The 19,969-nt window shown below is 39.0% G+C and overlaps 1 protein-coding gene across 5 annotated transcripts in view; it reads right to left on the reverse strand.

The window, feature by feature from the left end:
- Positions 1 to 19,969, reverse strand: part of LOC126260832 (vesicle transport protein USE1) — a 135,301-nt gene that overhangs the window by 10,186 nt on the left and 105,146 nt on the right. For all 5 annotated transcript variants that reach the window (XM_049958223.1, XM_049958225.1, XM_049958224.1 and 2 more), the window contains exon 4: positions 6,807 to 6,885. In XM_049958223.1, the coding sequence (XP_049814180.1) occupies positions 6,807 to 6,885 (79 nt within the window). The remainder of the gene's footprint in view (positions 1 to 6,806; positions 6,886 to 19,969) is intronic.

Consider the following 19,969-nt stretch of genomic DNA (forward strand, 5'->3'; position numbering starts at 1 on the left):
TCTGCCAAGCCATTCTGTCGGATATTTTTGGCATTAAACGTGTGGCAGCAAAGTTTGTTCCAAAATTGGTGAAATCGACCAAAAACTGCATTGTGTAGACACTACTCAGAAATTGTTGAATGAAGTCAATAACAACCTGGAACTTCCAAAGAATGTTATAACACGACAAAACATGGGCACAAGGGTATGACATTGACACAAGGGCACAACATCCCAATGGAAACTGCCTTAAGAGAGGGGGGGGGGGGGAATGGTATGTTTGCTCAGATGTGAAGGTTTTTTTCTCACTGTTTTCTTGGATTACAATGGGACAGTGCACAACATCACGAGGCCCTGTCTTATGATCATATGCTCGATAAGCAATACTACCTGGAAGTTATCTGCAGTTTGCATGAACCAGTCCGAAGAAAATGATCAGAACTGTGGCAAAACCGCTCAAGGAAACTACATAATGATAATGCTCCCGCCCACATCTCAAGGCTTGTTTGTGAGATCTTTTGGCAAAAAACAAAACCATTACATTGTGCTAGACAATGTACTCACCATATATGGCCGCCTGCGACTTCTTTCTATTCCTGAGGCTGAAGAGAAGCATGAAAGTGTGTCATTTTGTCACCAGTGATGAGATAAAAACTGAATTGTTGAATGAGTTGAACACAGGAATGAAAAATGAGTTCCAGAAGTGCTTCTAAGATTGGAAAAGGCGATAGCACAAGTGTATTATGTCCGAGGGGATTACTTTGAGGGGGACCAAGTTGATGCTGATGAATAAAGACAGGTTCTTTTTGATAACACCTCATATAGTGCGTAAACGGTAAGTTGACAGATTTCAGAATGGAGGAGCAAGGAGCAGAGGAAACAAGCTGGCACCCACAGAGACTGACTTGGGGTGATCACCCAAGTGGAAAACAAGCCATGCCTGACCCCTCCAGTGCTGACATCATAAATTGCGCTTAATGTTTCCACAAAAGCAGAAGTCATGTACAGAAGTAAAACTTTGTTTAAATGTTGTTCACAAACAAAATTGAAATCATCGTACATATTGACAAGTTTAATAAACTTCTTAACTGCAGCAATTTCATGCAATTATGCCAAGGAAAGTAAACAGTACTAAATACAGTTAAGTAAAACAGCAGACAACAATGGCTACTTCGCACAGTACCCCCAGGCAGGTAATGTAGGCTGCAGCCAAAAATGAACAGCTATCATCCAAAGCCATCCGATTTTTACTGACTTATACTGCTTTAGGATTAGTGAGGGGTCTGACACCTATAAGTTAATACACTGTACATAAGCTCTCATCTCATCTCGACACGACAGCATAACTCCTAGCACATAAAGTCAAAACCATAGTGTCAGAGACTTTAATGTTTATGCGGTACTCTACTGGTATTAATGTCAAAACTCATGTTTTTGACAAAAAGTTCATCCTTGGCCTGGCAAGAAGTTCAGCAAGAATTATTGATTTTTATGAAAAACAGAAATTCTTCAGTCCTTAAGGAACAACAAGAAACCAATGCAGCTATAAGAACTCTTGAAACAAATGACTCGTTTTGAATTAAGATAACAGTAGAAGGGTTGGAGGAAAAGTGCGTATTCGATAGAATTGTAATTAGCTGCATATATTAGATATCCTGAAATGAACTAGTTGATTTTAGCTTGGGGGAGGGGGTAGGGAGGTAGGCAGTTGAGGTGGACGATACTGAACAACATTTACATGTGGCTATATATCCAGATTTGAAGAGAAAAATTCAGTTATTCATTTACAACATCATGTCATACACTTGAAGCTTTATAAAACAAAGTTTGTAGTAAAATGTATTCTAATTTGGTTTTGTTTGTGTGTGAGAAAGGGGTAGGTGACGACCAATGAGTTATATCATTTTAATTGTTACTTCATTACTATTACACTTTAAGGTACTCAAAACAGAAAAGTTGAATGTGGGACTCCTAGTGTGAAGTATCACTTGACTGCTCCGTCATTCTATCTGACTGTTTCTTGCCCCAAGCAGAGTTGCAAGAAAACAGTGTCTGGGAAAAGTGCATTATGACAAAAATCATCTGTTTCTAGCCCCAAGTGAAGTTTCAAGACAACAGTCTCTGGAAAAAGTACATCATGGCAGAAATGGAAATGTTTACATGCTGTTCTCATTAACAGTTGACTTCTCTTATGAAGCAGCCAAAGGCAGGCAAATATTTATCATTGATCAAAACACCTTACAGTGTTTAAATTAGCATGTTCTAAACAGAGACAAATAAACTCCTAATCTTAATTTGCTTTCAAAAATCAGCTCTCTCTCTCTCTCTGTGCCCCCCCCCCCCTCCTCTCTGTATGGAATTTATGGTCATTTGATGGAGACATTTGTTATTTTTGAGAGCAAATGAAGTCCCATATCAACATGAAGAGAGAGGCAGACAAATGTGACTTACGCAGTTTCTGTCAAATGGTTTGACTAAACATGTATAGAAGACAGGAGGCATGCAGAGAAAGAAGGAAATCTGCTATTGAAGGGGCCGCCCAAATACTGTTTTAACAAAGATTATAGAATATACATGGACTGCCATAATATCACTTGCTCAAATTCATTATTTGTGGGAAATACCCTAATGTATGGCAAGCCGTCAAATTATATTTACAATTGTGACATTGCTGTTGTGAAGAAGTCAGCAATTTGAGAAGGGCAGAGAATTTCACTATGCTTTCAGTCTTTCATCACAAACAAATATCCACTGACTGTCGACAGAGACGTGTTGAACAATAAAAGAAAATTGAATGCACTAATAGTAGGCCACCAAATGGACACAAAAATAGTACATGAATATGTATGTACACACTTAAAACATTGGCAGTTGATCTGCTTTCTGTTAAACTACTAATAGCCTACCAGTAAAATAATTTCTAAAGGTAAGGTGGTCTGGAAAAGGGTGCACTCAGCTTTGTAAGGCCAAATGAGAAGCTGCTTGAATAAAGAGGCAGAAACATCACCATGATTTTTCTACTGACAATAATAGCTGGTAGGGTTGCTGGCATGCTGATCACATGTCCCTTGATCATAGATTGCTCCTCACACAGCCTTGTAGGCAGCAGTTGTCTGATTGGAACAGGTCTAATCCATGAGTGGTGTTTAGTTTAGTTAATGGGGGTAAATAAATAGGATCAGATGATTGTGTTTTACTGTTTGAAGACAGAGCAATTAATACGGTGGAAGAATCTGCTTCACTTGGTGTACTCCCTACTATTCAATGGGAATGAAAATCATACATAAGAAGTACTTGCTTGTATCAGTAACAGTCAGCATCCAAGAAAGAAAATCCTGGTTTTATCCACACTGAAACATTAAAGATGTTCTCTGTCCAATATTTAGTTTGAAGTGTATGGTGCCTTTATTGGAGGTGGTATGCACTTGCTTTCCCCTGACCTTTGAACTGACATAACTACGCTAGGACCCAGGAGGCAGCCAAATGAAAATGTGACGGAGGGAGGGGGGTGGGGAACTGGCCAGATGTATGACTCGCGCTCTGAGAGTTCCTTGCAAATTTAATTATGTATATAGACAGTTCATCTTTCCCAGAAATAGAGAATCTCAACAATTTTTGCCTGTTAGGCGAGTTGTGAGAATGTTTTAATTACACATTTGAAGTTGGATAACAAATGACAAAAGAATTATTATAAACAATTTTTGGATTTTTCCCCCTTTACTTGTACTGTGAAATCTTGCTTCCTGCCAAAATTCATGACTCTAGGTCAGCTGGAAGTACTCTACAGGTTTTGATGAGTTTGCAAGTATCAAAACATGTGACATAACTAGCCATATTTTTTAATAGCACTGACTTAGAATCTGCAATTTTTTACACCACCAAGAGACAGTAGACCTTCATTTCAACTTGATACATTTATCTGTTCCTGAGAAAAAGGGGTCTTAACAGATGGATGGACAGACAGTCGGACAACAAATGACCTTTTCTTTCTTTTTCTGTATGATATGCTTACTTACACATTAACAGTGTTCAGATTTTTCCTTTGGTTGTGTTGTGAACTTTGCTTCTTGCCAAATTTCATGACTGTAGGTCAACAGAAAGTAGCCTATAGTTTTTGATGAACGAGTTTTTGACTATCAAAATTTCTGACATAAATGCCCATATCTTTTGACTGAATAGACACAGAAGCTTCAATTTTGTGCACTGCCCAGGGACTGTAGACTTCAGTGTATGCCACAAATTTGAACTTTATGCATCTACCCATTACTGAGAAAAATGGTTTTCAACATACAGACAGGCAGACCAGCAACAAACTGATTCTATAATGGTTACATTTTTAAGGATTAACACATGGAACCCTAAAAATAAATAAATTGTTTATTATTTCAAAAGTAATTGTCATAACTGTCAATACATTTATCCAACGTGAGACAAGACAGTGGTCAAATGTTTGTGGTTGTTTACGGAACCATGATTGTACCCATCTGTGCAGCTCTTAGTCTGAAGCAAATTGACAGTGACAAATGTCTTTCATCAGGGGCCCAAAAGTATTGGAATCACGTGGGGAGAGATTGGGATTGTGTGGAGGATGTGTAAGCGCTTTCCAGTGGAACCTCTGCAGTGTAGTCAAAACAACCTGGGCAACAAGTGGGCGAATACTCTCAAAATACCAAACCAAAATTTGTTAAATACAAACATTTCATCTAAGTGAAATGTGTATCCCTAAGTCCAAATATTCTTATGAACTGTAGGCATAGCTAGTGAAGTATTCTTTGGCTTTGTTTTTGAATATTTGAGTTTTTTCAGTGCACTGCCCGATGTCCACTGGAAATCTGCTACAAGATTTTTGCAGCAGAATATAAAACTCCATTCAGCACCATATATAATGATACACAGTCTATTTGTGAATAACTGTTACTTCTAGACTTTTAGCTGTGAATTCCACAATTTACACCAAATTCACTCTTTCTATTAACTACAATACTATTAGGGAATACTTATATTAGCACATAGGTGTAGAAAACCTATCTCTCTGACAAGGCTTCTGTGAGATATTTGGTTATTAACAATACAAAATATTCTTACTGCATATTTCTGTAAAATATATACTGAGGGTCTCACTGAAGCCTTCACTGACTGTAATTATCCTCCCATCCTTGTACAAAAACAAATCTCCTGTGCCTTATCTTTCCAGTCTCCCACCACCTCCCAAAGTCCCACAGTCTGGCCACAGAGGAGCATTCCCCTTGTAACTCAGTACCATCCTGGACTGAAGAAACTGAATTACATTCTCCGCCAAGGTTTCGACTACCTCTCGTCGTGCCCTTAAATGAGAAATGTCCTACCCACTATCCTTCCCACCCCTCCTACCATGGTATTCCGCCGTGCACCGAACCTACACAATATACCTGTCCATCTTTACACAACCACTGCTCCCAATCCCTTACCTCATGGCTCATACCCCTGTAATAGACCTAAATGCAAGACCTGTCCCATACATCCTCCTACCACCACCTACTCCAGTCCGGTCACTAACATTACCTTTCACATCAAAGGCAGGGCTACCTGTGAAACCAGTCATGTGATCTACACGCTAAGCTGCAACCACTGTGCTGCATTCTATGTAGGCATGACAACCAACAAGCTGTCTGTCCGCATGAACAGACACCGACAAACTGTGGCCAAAAAAACAAGTGGGCCACCCTGTAGATGAACACGCTGCCAAACATGATACCCCTCATCTCAATGACTGCTTCACAGCCTGTGCCATATGGATCCTTCCCACCAACACCAGCTTTTCTGAATTGCGCAGGTGGGAACTTCCCCTGCAATACATTCTACGTTCCTGGAACACTCCTGGCCTCAACCTTCTTTAGTCACTGTCCTCACCCATCCAGCCCCCTCCCTGTTCCCATTCCAGCACTACACAGCCGTCATTTCATCACCACACCCAGTTTTTTAATTTCTTTTATTTTTATTTCCCTCCTTTTCCGCTACTTACCCCCTCCCCCTCCACACCTTCTCTCCTGGCCTCCGTCTAAACTGCAACACTTCACTGTCTGCCACTCCCACCATGCACTGGTGCTGGTGCTGCTGCTCGCAGTGTAGTTTCAGCTCTCTGAGACTGCAGATGTGTGTGCAAGTTGCGTTTGCATGATTTTGTGTGTGTGTGTGTGTGTATGGGTGTCTACTGCTGACAAAGGCCTTAATGCCCAAAAGCTATGATTGTGTGACTCTCTTTATTGTGCCTATCACAGCTCAGCACCTCCGCTATATGGTGGGTAGCAACTTTCCTTCTCTCGTATTGTCTTTGACATTAGCAGCATTGACCCAGAGGACTCGGTATAACTAGGCTTTTTAGCTAATGTGCTGGTGCCACCTTAGTTAATTACCCATATGGATACCTACTTTACACATGGATCCTCACCCAGTGTGTGTCAATTGATTTCTACTTCTGGTATTATTAAGTCATTTTTAACCCAACTGTTTGTAATGCATTGATGTAACTATTGAGCATGTGTTAAATATATAGAAAGAAATTTGAGATAGGACAGCTACAATGTTCTATTTTCTTCTAAATAAGCTGTTTTAACTGGAGCAATTCTGTTTACAGCAGCTGTACATCAAGAAACACAATAATTCATAAATTTCTGAATACAAATACGCAAAATGATACAATGCAAAACAAATGAAACGACACTTTCAAAAATTGTACAATATTAATTTTTCTCTTCAGTCTTAAAACACCCCATCTCTCAAGGAGAATATAACAGCTACTATTATTTGGAAAAGTAACATGCAGAGTTGAAATTGAAAAATATTCTTACCAGTTTATTGGTTTCTGCTATGCCCTTTAAGAACACAACTCTTCTGACGTAATCAGCCATGGTGTCCTTATTTGGTTTGCTGTAGAAATGTAGATTTACATACTGAATATTATTTTCTGTCATGTAGAAGGATACTGCTCATACACAATTACTGAAGGTGAAAAATTCAGACTGAGCACATCGGGGGGGGGGGGGGGGGGAGGTTAATACACTCAACAATTCAAATGATCATGACAGTGAACTGCAGACAAATTAACCAGTCTCCAGGTTTCAGAACAACACAGACCTTATTTAAAACCCTAAAGACTGGGTAAGAAGAAAGGTTATATCATATTCAATAAATAATTGATAAGAAAAACATACTAACAATAAAGGAAAATAGACTTGGTGTGAAACAAAGGTTGAGATTAGAATTATTGTCATAATAATTATTTTAAGTGAAAGGCAGTGACCTTGTTAAGTGTAAATCTCAGTTAGTGACTCAGTCAGATATAAACCTAATTAAATAAAGAGTTACAAACAAATAAATAAGGAGGGGTTGTAGACATTGGGAAATATACCAAGAATAAAGAAACAGGGGAGGGGGGGGGGGGGGGGACTGAATAGTGTGAAGGAAGAACGAAAAGATACAAATTAGTGAGCATACAGTCCAATGGTGATAACAAGGCATGGTGATGAGTGAAGAGGACACCTCGAATTCAAACAAATGTAGAAGAGACTGTAGATAAGTTACATGTTAAGTTGCAAACCAACAAAGTTCCACTATGTTATTATGCCATGACAGTATCAATCAGCACAACATATGCTCTTTTATGAGTGATAAGTGCAAGATATTGGACTCCTTAGCTTTCAAAGATGGAGACACAAAAACAAAATGCAACAATTCACTTATTTCCATAAAATCCGAACTGGTTATATACAAGTGTCATAGTAAAAGTCATGGCAGCCATTTTTTGTCTTGAAAATCCTAATGACTTAAAAAATTCTGAAATATGCAATTGGAAGTTATTTCATGTGTAAACATCACATGTAGAGAGATGAATGAACACACACAGTGCCATAAAGATATAGCATGAGAAAAAAGACAAAAATGAGTTTGTCGAAGAAAATGTGTTTTACTGTCAGTTGCAACAGTACAGAATAGTACACTGCAAACCACGCACATTCTGTGGCATCAGGAGCCTCCCTAAGTATCCACAGCACGTGACGTGACACTAGATGGCAGTCCTTTCCAGCAGAATGAAGCATGAAGAGAGACCACAGTGTGAGTCGAGCAGCCATCCATGGTTGTTGTTACTCAATTTGAACAGTGCACTTAAAGATTTCAGTTTACCGTGGAAGTAATGCATGACAATGTCACGAGCAGCTTGTGGAAGTGGTAGGAAATGCTGCTCTACTGTACCAGGATAGATGCATTCACATATGGCAGAGCTGCAATGGCTGACATGCACCGATCCGGGTGGCCTGTCCTGTTACTGTGGGTACAGAGTGTGCTCATACCCAGATCGCCCAATGGTTGCAGAACAATGGAAGATGGATGCTGCAGGAATTACTGTGCCATACTGGCACTGAGAAGACAACAATCTACAGGATTTTAAGCGATGCGCTACACGTGCATAAAGTTGTTGCAAAGTGGGTGCCTCATGCACGAAGTGGAAAAGTGGACATGTTACAAAACTTGTTTGCATCTAATGCATTACAAGGAGAAGGGAGGCAATATGCTCACAAGCAACATCACCATAGATGAATTCTGGGTGGCCAGTGCCTATGAGCCAGAACTGAAACACCAGTCCGTAGAATGGCACCATGTACATTCACCACGCAGTCAGAAATTTTGTCGCAATGCCTCCCCTGTCAAGTTAATGGTCATCATATCCTATGACAGGAGAGGAGTGATTTTGTGCCATTTCATTTCACATGGACAAACTGTTAACGAGCTGTACTACTGTCGCACTTTCTTGCAATGACACCTACTGTATGATGGGCTACTTGTGAGAAACGTCCTGAGGGTCTACATGATGCATTAATTCTTCAGAACAACGCAAGAGCCCATAAGGTAGTGAGTGTGCGGAATTCGCTCCTGTGATGGGTATACGAAGTTCTGGAGCATCCAACATATTTGCCAGACTTATCAACTAGCGATTTTGATATCTTACCAAAACTGAAAGAGCCACTGCATGAAACACACTTTTGAACATGTGAAGATATTGCCACAGCAGTGATGTGTGGGATCTGACAATTCACTAGTGGTGAGGCCATGGGTATTTGACATCTTCTACAGTGTTGGCAGTGTGCATGCATTTGTTGGGAGGCTATTTCAAGGGACTCTAAGATGCCACAGGTTCACGTTGCTATCCTGTACTACTGTGTATTGTTGCAACTGACAGCAAAACACCATTCAAACAACAAAATTTGTTTCATTTTTTTTTCTCATGCTATATCTTTATGGCAGTCTGTGTGTTCATCCATCTCCCAACATGTAATGTTTACATATAAACTAACCTTCCATTTGCATATTTCAGAATTTTTTAAATCGTTACCATTTTTGAGACAAAAAATAGCTGTCATGACTTTTGTAATGACTATCATATTAACACCTCTAATAATCCACTAAACAGATCTTATAACTAATCATCAACCCTGTATTTTAAAGTGGGGTCCACAGAATGAGGAATGTTTACTCTTGTGATACATAAGTCAGTGTGTGACAATGCACACCCTCAAATGGTGGTGAACATTTAATATGAAGCAGAAGATAAGTTTATTTGGCTGCTAATTAAGGAACTACAGAATTAAATGAATGACTCATAATTTTCGTAAATTGGAACAATAATAGCAGCAGCTGTGATGGGACAGTATTTTTCACAGGATTAAAATTATGTATTAATTATGAATAAATCTATGGATAGATTTTATGCCATGTATAAATAAGACAAAGAAGATACAGCTATAAATTTTTGCATTCCTCTACTGTGAAATAGTTCATTTGAGGATTATAAAAAGTAGTGTGGTGACTAACAGCTAGTAGTAGGAGCTCTGGTTGTAAACTGTTGTCTAGCTTCCACTGTGCATTCAAAGAACCAGCCTTCAGTGACGAGTTCTGGACAGAAAAGGCCATTAGCAGATCCACCGCATATACAGCATTATGCAACAATATTGTTAAGATTGAACTGATTGAATTCAGCTGGTTTGGAGTGGTATTAGAACTGTTCTAGAATGGTCTTATATGTTGCTAAATATTAAACCTGTCTATAAAACAACAATTTAGTGATGAGTGTACTCTGATTTCTTATGTTCAAATATGTGTTGCTCCATTTACAAAAGATATGTTCTTTTACTCATGAAGTGAAGAAAGGAAGAGCAGCTGCTGTTGAGCTAATGTTTTCATGTACAGTAAATGAACTAAAGAAGAAATGAATTGCTGGCAACATGGTCTCAACAATATCTCAGAAGATAATATCATGATGGAAGGCAGAAGCATTTACAAAAATGAAACAAAAGTACCCTCCGGATAATACTAGTCGAGCATTAGGTCAGTAGACTGGAAAAAGTACTGTTATGTTGTACAGACACAACACTGACAATTGCAGTAATGGAATACCTGACACATTTTCAGACAATGGATCACAGAGGAAGTGAGAGTAATTCAGCCATGACTATGTGATGTAGCTGGAGTTCTGAACAACTGTGTCAAATTGTAGTAACTGCTCTTATCCAAAATGCCTTTGTTTAGGGCTGTACTTGGCTAAGTCTTCTAACAGTACTTCTACCACAAGAGTCTTGTCTTTACATTCTTTTCCTAACTATATCTATCCTATGTCCAGGAAGAAAGCATTTCCAGTCCAATGAATTGAAACCACATTATGATCACTTAACTGTGGCACTTGGAACTGTGTAAGTAGGTTTTTTGGTATAATTGGCATGTTTCTTCAATCGTCTGCTAGTCCAGGTTTTTCAGCATTTCTGTGCCAATATCCCATAGGTCAAACGAACCTGTCGCCATCAATGCTGTCCTTTGTATACATTCAACATCCTGTTAGTCCTATAAGGTGTGAGTCCCATACAATTGGGCAATACTCAACAACAGCCTGCATGAGTTTTGTAAACGGTCTCCTTTGTAGACAATACTCTGCCTACTTTACCTACAAATGAACATATGAGATCATTCCATTTCATATGCCTACAAACTGTTACACTCAGGTATTTGTATGAGTTAGGAAGTGCACTACTTGCTAAAAGGATAATAAACTGAAGTAATATTGATTTTTACTGTTATCATTTCAAAGTCGCTTATCATTATGCTATATGAACTTGCCTATTGACACAAAGTGTGATGAACGCTGCTCAAATTGAGAGTGTTTTCTTGATGTTGGAGAAGCACATCATCAAAAGGCATTATACATACTGCCAAGCATCAAGACCCCATGAATCAACCGAGCGTCTCCACCCTGGATGGTTACCAACTTGTCTTAGAGCCTACTGATGAGGTAGACTAACCTTCCCGATTTGGTCTACCCAACTGCTCACTACTCTCCCCCTCAGCCTCATTCCCCCGATATTTCCTTCCATGATTATTTTCTCTATATTTTCCCCATCTCTTCTCACAACATGGCCAATGAAGTGGGAATTTTTTGGTTGATTTGAGAAGAAAGGGCCTTGTGATATTGAGTTGCTCAATAATTGATGCATTAGTTCTTTATCTGGTCCATTTTATGCATGGCATCCTGCACTGGTGCCAAAGCTCAAATGCATTTATATGCTCCTTGTCTCTGGCCTTAAGGGTCCATGTTTTACAAACATAATTGGAGATGATATGCAGCAATGGTTAATTCAGCGTGAATGTGAAGTGAGCTTAACCACTGATACAAAAGTGAATGTGCCTAGACATTGTTAGGGAGTGATTTCTTGCCAAAATTACAACAAATCGGAGTAATATTGATTTTTACTGTTATTATTCCAAAGTGATATTTCCCCTCTTTTAATTGAGAGACTTTAACTTCTGAAAAGTATAAGACACATATTTTCATATTAGGCACATGGTCAGGTTTGATTAGTAATGAAGCATGTTCTCTCTGTAAAGCTTCCATACTCATGTTCAGTAGCTATTAAATAACTAAAATAAAGAAGAAGGAGCTTCACAGTTGGTGACTGCAACACAGCTTGTGCTTCTCAGTAAAAATTGTGATTTGTTACACAATAATGGGAAATGCCTGCAGACATTGGAGTGATGAGTCCGAGAGTGGAGAGTGTAATAAAGTGGGTCACTGACAAGGAAATCATGTGTGAAAACAAAAATCTACACCATCTCGGACTGCGACAACCAGCTCAATGACATGAAAGGAGTGGCGCAGTTTTCAGCGCCACACTACAGCATAGCAACCAACAGTCACAGAAAGAAACATTAAGTGTTGGAAGAACCCCAATTGCACATAGTTTGAAATTTCTACTGTAGGCAGATTTTTTTATTTACTTGGCTGTGTGAAGAAATTCATGTGGAGGAAGAGAGTTAGGCTTATGCTTTGTGCTTTTGACTTTCAAGTGTAAAAATGTCATCTGTAAAAGAGCAAATACAAGAAGTTAGTTTTGTGGGACCTCATCTCATTAAAGAGAAAGGAACAGGCACTGCAGTGCCTACAGCCATTACAAAATATGTTAAATGTAGTCACAGTTGGGAATATGGACATCCATCACCTGTATAATGAAATGACAATGATGAAAATTTGTGATTGGGACTCAAACCCGGGTTTCCCACTTATCGCACACTTCCTAACAATGCCTAGGCACATTCACTCTTGTGTTAACAGTTAAGCTCATTTCACATTCATGCTGAATTAATCATTGCTGCATGTCATTTCCACATTAATTTAACAGGTTATTATTGTTCACGGAAGCTTTTTATGTTCTAATAGCAATATATTTCTCCAACAGAAGTTACTGACCGACAACCATAATACTGTTTCAGCCACTATTTTCATAGGTAATTCTGTGCACCTTTCTTTAAATAAATCAAATCAGTAAAATACTTCTGTGGTCCAACATAATACTTTCAACTAATAATCATACTAGATAGCAAATTCTTCGACCATTTACGAGCAATATGGGTGGACATGGCCACCTCTTACGTAACCCAAACCACGACTCTCGGGACACTAAGTCTGTGCGTGACCAGTAGCACTTGGGCATTGATCATGTTAAAAGCAATATAGCGCCCCCACCAGAGAAACAGCACACTCTGCTTTGAAAATTCCAGAAGACAGTGGTGAGTGAGAAGTATGATATTACTGTATCATGACGCCAATACAAAATCAACTGCAAAAATAAGGTACTGCACTACCATTAAGTCACATCTGAACTCGCTATCAACTCATACCACCAAAGGTAGCATTACTCCTTACAGTTACTGGCGCAAACATAACGATGTATCTTAAACAGAATGAGTGACCTTCACCATTCCAAACAGCACAGATTTCAAAAACATTGTTCGTGCAAATCCCAACTCACATGTGATGCCCTACAAGCCATAGATGAAGAGAACTAGGTAGAAGTAATATTTCCTTACTTACAAAAAGCATTTGACTATTTACCACACCAACACTTAGTAATGGAAGTATGGGATATTAAACTAAATTTGTGGCTGGATTGAGGATTCTTGTAAGGGTGGACACAGGGGAGTGTGTTTGGATCCTTATTGTTCATGCTATATGTTAATGACTAGGCAAACAGTATTATAATAATCTCATACTAACAAAGAGATAGAGAGGCTGGCCAGTACTTACCTTAGCTCAGTATAGCTGATAGATTCACAAAACAGAATAGAAAATTTACATTCCTAGCTTTCGGAACTTTGTTCCTTCATCAGGGAGGAGAGAGGGGAAAAAAGGGAGAAAGGGAAAGTGGATTCAGTTACTCACAACCCAGGTTATGAAGCAACAGGGAAAGGTAAACAGGGAGGGTAGCAAGGATGGAGGCATGGTCGTCAGAGGGAAGCCAAAGATATTCTACTGTTAAGTACTGTGCCAGCTTCAAACCAAAGAGGATGCATACAGAAGTAAAGAGGTATATAGTATAAAGATAAACACAACTATGTAGGATGAAAAGATGCGTGAATGGCTAAAGAGGAGAGGGGAAAAAGAAGAAGACTGAAGAGGAAATGGGAGTGAGGTTGGTTAACACAGGTTCAGTCCAGGGGGATGGCGGGATGAAAGGATGTGTTGGAGTGCAAGTTCCCATCTCCGCAGTTCCGAGGGACTGGTGTTGGGCGGGAGAAGCCAAATGGCACATACATTGTAGCAGGTTCCTAGGTCCCTAGAATTATGCTGGATGGCATGCTCTGCTACTGGGTATTGGACATCTCCTAGGCGGACTGTTCATCTGTGCCCGTTCATATGCTCAGCCAATTTAGTTGTCATCATACCGATGTAAAAGGCTGTGCAGTGCAGGCATGTCAGCTGATAAATGACACGTGTTGTTTCACATGTGGCCCTGCCTTGAATTGTGTGTGTTTTACCAGTAGCGGGACTGGAGTAGGTGGTTGTGGCGGGATGCATGGGGCAGGTTTTGCAGTGGGGTTGTGGTCAAGAATAAAAGAAATTAATTTCTGGAAATGAAATCATTTAGAAAGTCAGAGGATGATTTTAAATTATAAATGACCATAACATACTTACCAGCAATGGCGCGCGCGCGCGCGCGCACACACACACACACACACACACACACACACACACACACACACACACACACACACACACCTCTTACACCATGACAACAATCTCTGGCTGCCTTTTCCTTTGTTTGACCTATTTGTTTGTACCTATTTGTGACTCAGCACCTCGGCTGTATGGTGAGTGGAAACTATCTTTCAGAATTACTACTTCTTTCCATATTACTACTGTAAAGGCATCTTCATATAAATCTACAGAGATTTATTTGAAGATGCCTTTACACTAGTAAGATATGTCCTTGCTTATTGGAAAGTTAATAATTACAGTACACAGATTTAATTGGATGGCATTACGTCGTTTTGGCACTATTCTCATGGATACTGATTTGATATTTTTTTTGTTTCATTTAGGTATCTGACCAATTCAGTTTCCTTGTATATTCTTTGTCAACTTACCATATGTATAAACAAAATGTAAACAAATTGTAAATCTTTGGTGTAAGGATGAGAGAATGAGAAGCATGCCTGACATTTTTATTGTACTACAGTATGATGACTCAGGAGGAAGCGACTGCTGGGTTGTTCATTAGTATGTAGTTATTTTTTTCTCTGGGGATGTTATTGTTGGGTCAAAATTTTCTTTGGGATTCCAAATTTCTTTTTGGGGTAATGCTATCTTTGATGTTAAGCAGTAGTAATATTGTACTCCTTACTCATCACTGGCTTCTGGAATTTTCATTCAAAGCTGAGCATGCTTTTTCTCTGGCAGACAAATTGTCTTGCTTTTAACATCAATAATGCCCAACCACTACTGGTCACGCACATTGTTAAAACGTGCAGAGAATCATAGTCTGGGTTACATAAGAAGAGATCAACTGTAGCCACTTGTTGCACGAATGCTGCAAAGAATTTATCGGGAAATATGATTATTTGTTGAAAGTATTACATTGGATCATACTGTACAAGTATTTTAGTGATTCACAGTATCTTGGCTGTTGGTCAGTAACTTCTGTCAGAGAAATGTTTTGCTACTGGAACGTAACTGAAAAGGCTTCCACGAACAGTTCCAACTGTTAAATTAATGTGGGAAATGCAGCTATGGTTACTTCAGCATGCATGTGAAATGAGCTTAACTATTGATACAAGTGTGGATGTGCCTGGGCATTGTTAGGAAGTGTGTTACTTTCTAAAATGGTAATAAATTGAAGTAAAGTTGATTTATTCTGTTATTATTTCAAAGTGACATTTTCCATCTTTCAATTGAGAGACTTTAACACCTGAAAAATGTAAGAGGCATGTTTTCATATTAAGCACATGGTTAGGTTTATTTAGTAACTAAGCTCATTCTCTCTGTAAAGCCTCCATACAAGAGTCCAACAGCCGCATAATAACTAAAATAACAAAAGACTTTACAGAATAGACTATAAGTTTCTACAAAAGATGAATGTGAATTATATTTGACAGTAGTTTTGTGGATCTCTTCTGATACCTTTCTAGTCAGTGTGCTTTCTCCTTGCTGGGGCACAATTTTTTTGTTCAAGGTTATCTCAAGTCACAAATTCTGTATGGAATCTGAAGGCACTGCATTGGGTCATGATGTCTTATTCAGTTTTAATCATTTCATCTCTTTTTTAACACCAGTGCCACTAATATCTTTCTCACTCATCTTTGCTGTGGAGCAAGAATTAAACTGAATCAGTACCTCTGTATCTCCCTTTGGGGGGGGGGGGGGGGGGGGGGGGGGGAAGGAGGAACGCCTGAAAGCAGATTTCAGCATTTCTCCTTTGGCTTTACTAACCTCAGCTTCAGTCCTATGTCATCCATGAATATCTAGGCACTACCTTTGGTGCCACATACAATCTTTACATACAACCAAATTTCTTTGGCTTTTGTGAGAGATCTTTCAATAAGATTCTGTCACAGAAATTGTTGGACACTTACGCATCGCCCTTCTGACAACCAAATGTGTTTCATTTAGCATCTTTCCATCTGTAGCCCTATGCTCTGGTTTTACACATATTGTTCTGTTTCCGAACAGAAGCCGTATACCATGGAGGGTCACTCCCACATGAACTGTTCTACTAGATACCTATGTAGTGCCCTGTCAACTACTTTTCTAAATCTGAATCACTGTTTCCCATTCATGTAATGCCCTGAGCTGACGGTTTCACATTCTTTCTTGAGACATGAACGACTGCCTCTCTATTTACTTTACTGAACATGAAAATCTTTGTACTTGTCATTTTCTTTTTGTAATCTGGCATCATATATGCTGCAGCCCCTGGCCCTGAGGGGGCTGCAGCAAGTTTCAGTTTGGAAATCCTCAAATAGCTCGGGTCTATTTGTTACCATTAGTTCTAATGTATTTGCGTCATGACTGCATTTATGAACTAACTTCTGTTGGTAGTCTTCAGAGAAAGCATTTAGTATTGTTTCACATGATGTCTTGTGCCGTCCATCACTTACATCTTACAATTATCCTAATCAATTGCTGGATGACTCAAGTCTCCTCCAATGATGACATTGTGATTGGGGAACATATTGTCACATCGAAACAACAATCAAGCCCAAATCCAAAGGCAGGGTCATCAACAAAGTACAACACTTACACAGAAAGTACATTTATTATTGGCAACAACTTACGGCCAAGACAGAACTGAACTCCTGAATGGAGAGTGCAGCTATTTATACAAACATCGAATATTCTAAAATACTGGTATTCATACAAACCTATTCCAGCACATAAGAACATTACAAGTGTAAGCTGTTTCAAGAACATTTCTGAGATGCTGGTGGTTGGGTTTCAACTGGCGACCCACAGCATGCAAATCAGCAATGCTAACGATGACGCCACACTGAGTCCACAGTATCTTCCTCTCCTGGATAAACAGTGAATCACTGTTAAAGAAATTCTCACTGGAGTCAATTATAGAACCCTGAATATAGATCTTCTAACGGCCTCTGTTTGGCATTGCTCGATGGAGAATAACATGCTGGTATGGTTTCACTGTGAGCACCCTTGACATGTTGTACACTACTGATGAGAGAAAATAAGTGCTCAACAACTACTACGCCACCTGATGTCAAGCAGCACAATCGTCCTATTCATGCCACCAATGATTATAGTTGACTTGCAGGATGAAGCCCATTGCTGTATCTTGGATGAGGTCACTCCCCAACTCACAGCAGTCATTCTTCATCACTGTACAGAGGTATCGGCTGCTCGCCTAGCCACTGAATTCAGGAAAACTAAACAAGGCACCATCTATGAAGATGAGGCCACCATGGACAAAAATCCTCGATGCGCAACAGTCAACAAGATGTCAAGAAATCGCATTTACATTATCTTCGACACCCAACCTAGTTATTGATTCAGGGGTACGTTTTCTGTAATGTTAAATGCTTATTGTCATCAGCTAAAGAAGACTACACCCTTTGATACAAAAGTAATTGTTCTGAATGTTGCAAATGGGAAATATATCGAGACAACAGGTATACGTATTGCAAGAATAACTATCAATGACAGAATGCAGCCTTTTGAATTTGTAGTTTTAGCAGAATGTAGTTGTATGCTATTCTCAGACAAGACCAGCACTCGCGGATTGTGGAAGATCAGAGCTCCAGATTGATGAAGCTACTCCAACAAGCACACATAACACAGATTGCTCTGGTTGGTAGTTTGCCATTGAGGGCATTTTCATCTGGCTGTAATCAATAACATGAGTTAGTCTTCAATCAAGAAGCACCACTAAACTGTGAAGCTTCTGTTGATTGCAAAACATTACTCAGGCTTGCAAAGGAAATCAGCACGTAAACGATGATCATAAGCACTGTAGATGGTCAAGGAGAACATTGAATTGCTGTCATGAGCAGCCACAACTTAAGGTATGTGTGCAGGGACAGCCAAACCAGTCCAGAAAAGGCAGCTTAATGTCACTAATAAAGAATCAAGCTCCACTACCACAATGCAGGGAAGGAAGCATGTTGCTGAACTGCCAATAGGATCTAGCCTGACCGAGGAACAATGTTGTAGAGTGATAGCCATTCTGTGTCAATTTTTGATGCTTTAAAATCAGAAGTGGAAAAAAGACAGACCAAGTGGTCCATGGTAAAACACGGTAACAACACGGGGGATCACCCACCAATTAGCCAGTGGTCTTACAGGGTATCTCTGGCTGAACAGCAGATAATCCTGGAAGAAGTGGAGAAGATTCTGGAAGATGACATCACTGAACCTTGATCCTCTCTTGTGCTCCTTTGCACAGAATGATAGCTATCCATTGTCATGCACTGATGACACCCTAGACTGCTAGAAAGGAGCACAGTATCTGTCAACTATGCGCAGGCAGACATGTTATCGGCAAATTGAGGTTGGTGAGGTTTACCAAGAAAATGACTCCCTTCATAACTCCTGATGGCCTGTATGAGTTTAAATCTATGCCATTTGGATGTGAAATGCTCCAGCCACATTCAAAAACAATGTGAGACATAAAATCCTAGTGATCAACTGCCGAAGCATTTGCAACAAAGTCTCCGAGTTTGAAACATTCCTAATTAGCAGTGGAATTCACATAATACTATGCACAGAAGCTAACTAAAACTTTAAGCTGAAAGCACGAAATGGGACTACCTTCCCGTCCCTATCTGAAGTTCCTTCCTCGGGTCAACATTCTCTGAAGAGGTCGTTTTAGCTCAAATTTTAACATTTTGGACTTTATATTGTTATGTCCATGCCCAGTTACAGTAGTAAACTATCCTTTTAAAAATAAGTACAAATGAGTTTATTATCTTAGATTAAATTTCACTTCATTACATTACATGATTTAAATTATCAACTAAGGGGAGTAAGGCGTTTGTTATTAACCCAACTTTGAAATTTCGTGATATGAACTGTGCAGTCATATTGCACCACAAATTCTTGAAAATTTACTTCCTCCCCTATTGCTATTATTCATTATGATTATTTAAAATGATAGCTTTACTTGAGAGCTATCCAGATGACCCGTGACAATATTTTATTCAAAGTGATTTGTTCATAAATGACTAAAATGTAATTTAAATTGTTGTACTGTAAAATTCATTGAAACTGTATACAAAATTATGTAAACTTTTCCAAACTGAATATCAGAACATATGTGGCCCATTTTTTAAATGTAAGTAACGAAAATCATCTCATGAATTTTAACAATTAAAAGTCATGATTTTCGTTACCTACATAAAAAATGGGCCACATATTGCCCTACAAGTTCTGATATTAATTTGGAAAAGTTTACTTAATTTTGTGTACAATTTCAATGAATTTTATAGTAAAACAATTTAAATTATGTTTTAGTTAACTATACACAAATAATTTTGAATAAAATATTGTTAAGGGTATTTTGGATAGCTCTCAATTAGAGATATTATTTTAAATAATCACAATGAATAAACATTGTAGCTTTTCACAAACAGGGGAGACGTAAATTTTCAAGAATTTGTGGTGCAAGATGACTGCACAGGTCGC

This window comes from Schistocerca nitens, chromosome 5, assembly GCF_023898315.1.
Source record: "Schistocerca nitens isolate TAMUIC-IGC-003100 chromosome 5, iqSchNite1.1, whole genome shotgun sequence".
NCBI classification, from domain to species: domain Eukaryota; kingdom Metazoa; phylum Arthropoda; class Insecta; order Orthoptera; family Acrididae; genus Schistocerca; species Schistocerca nitens.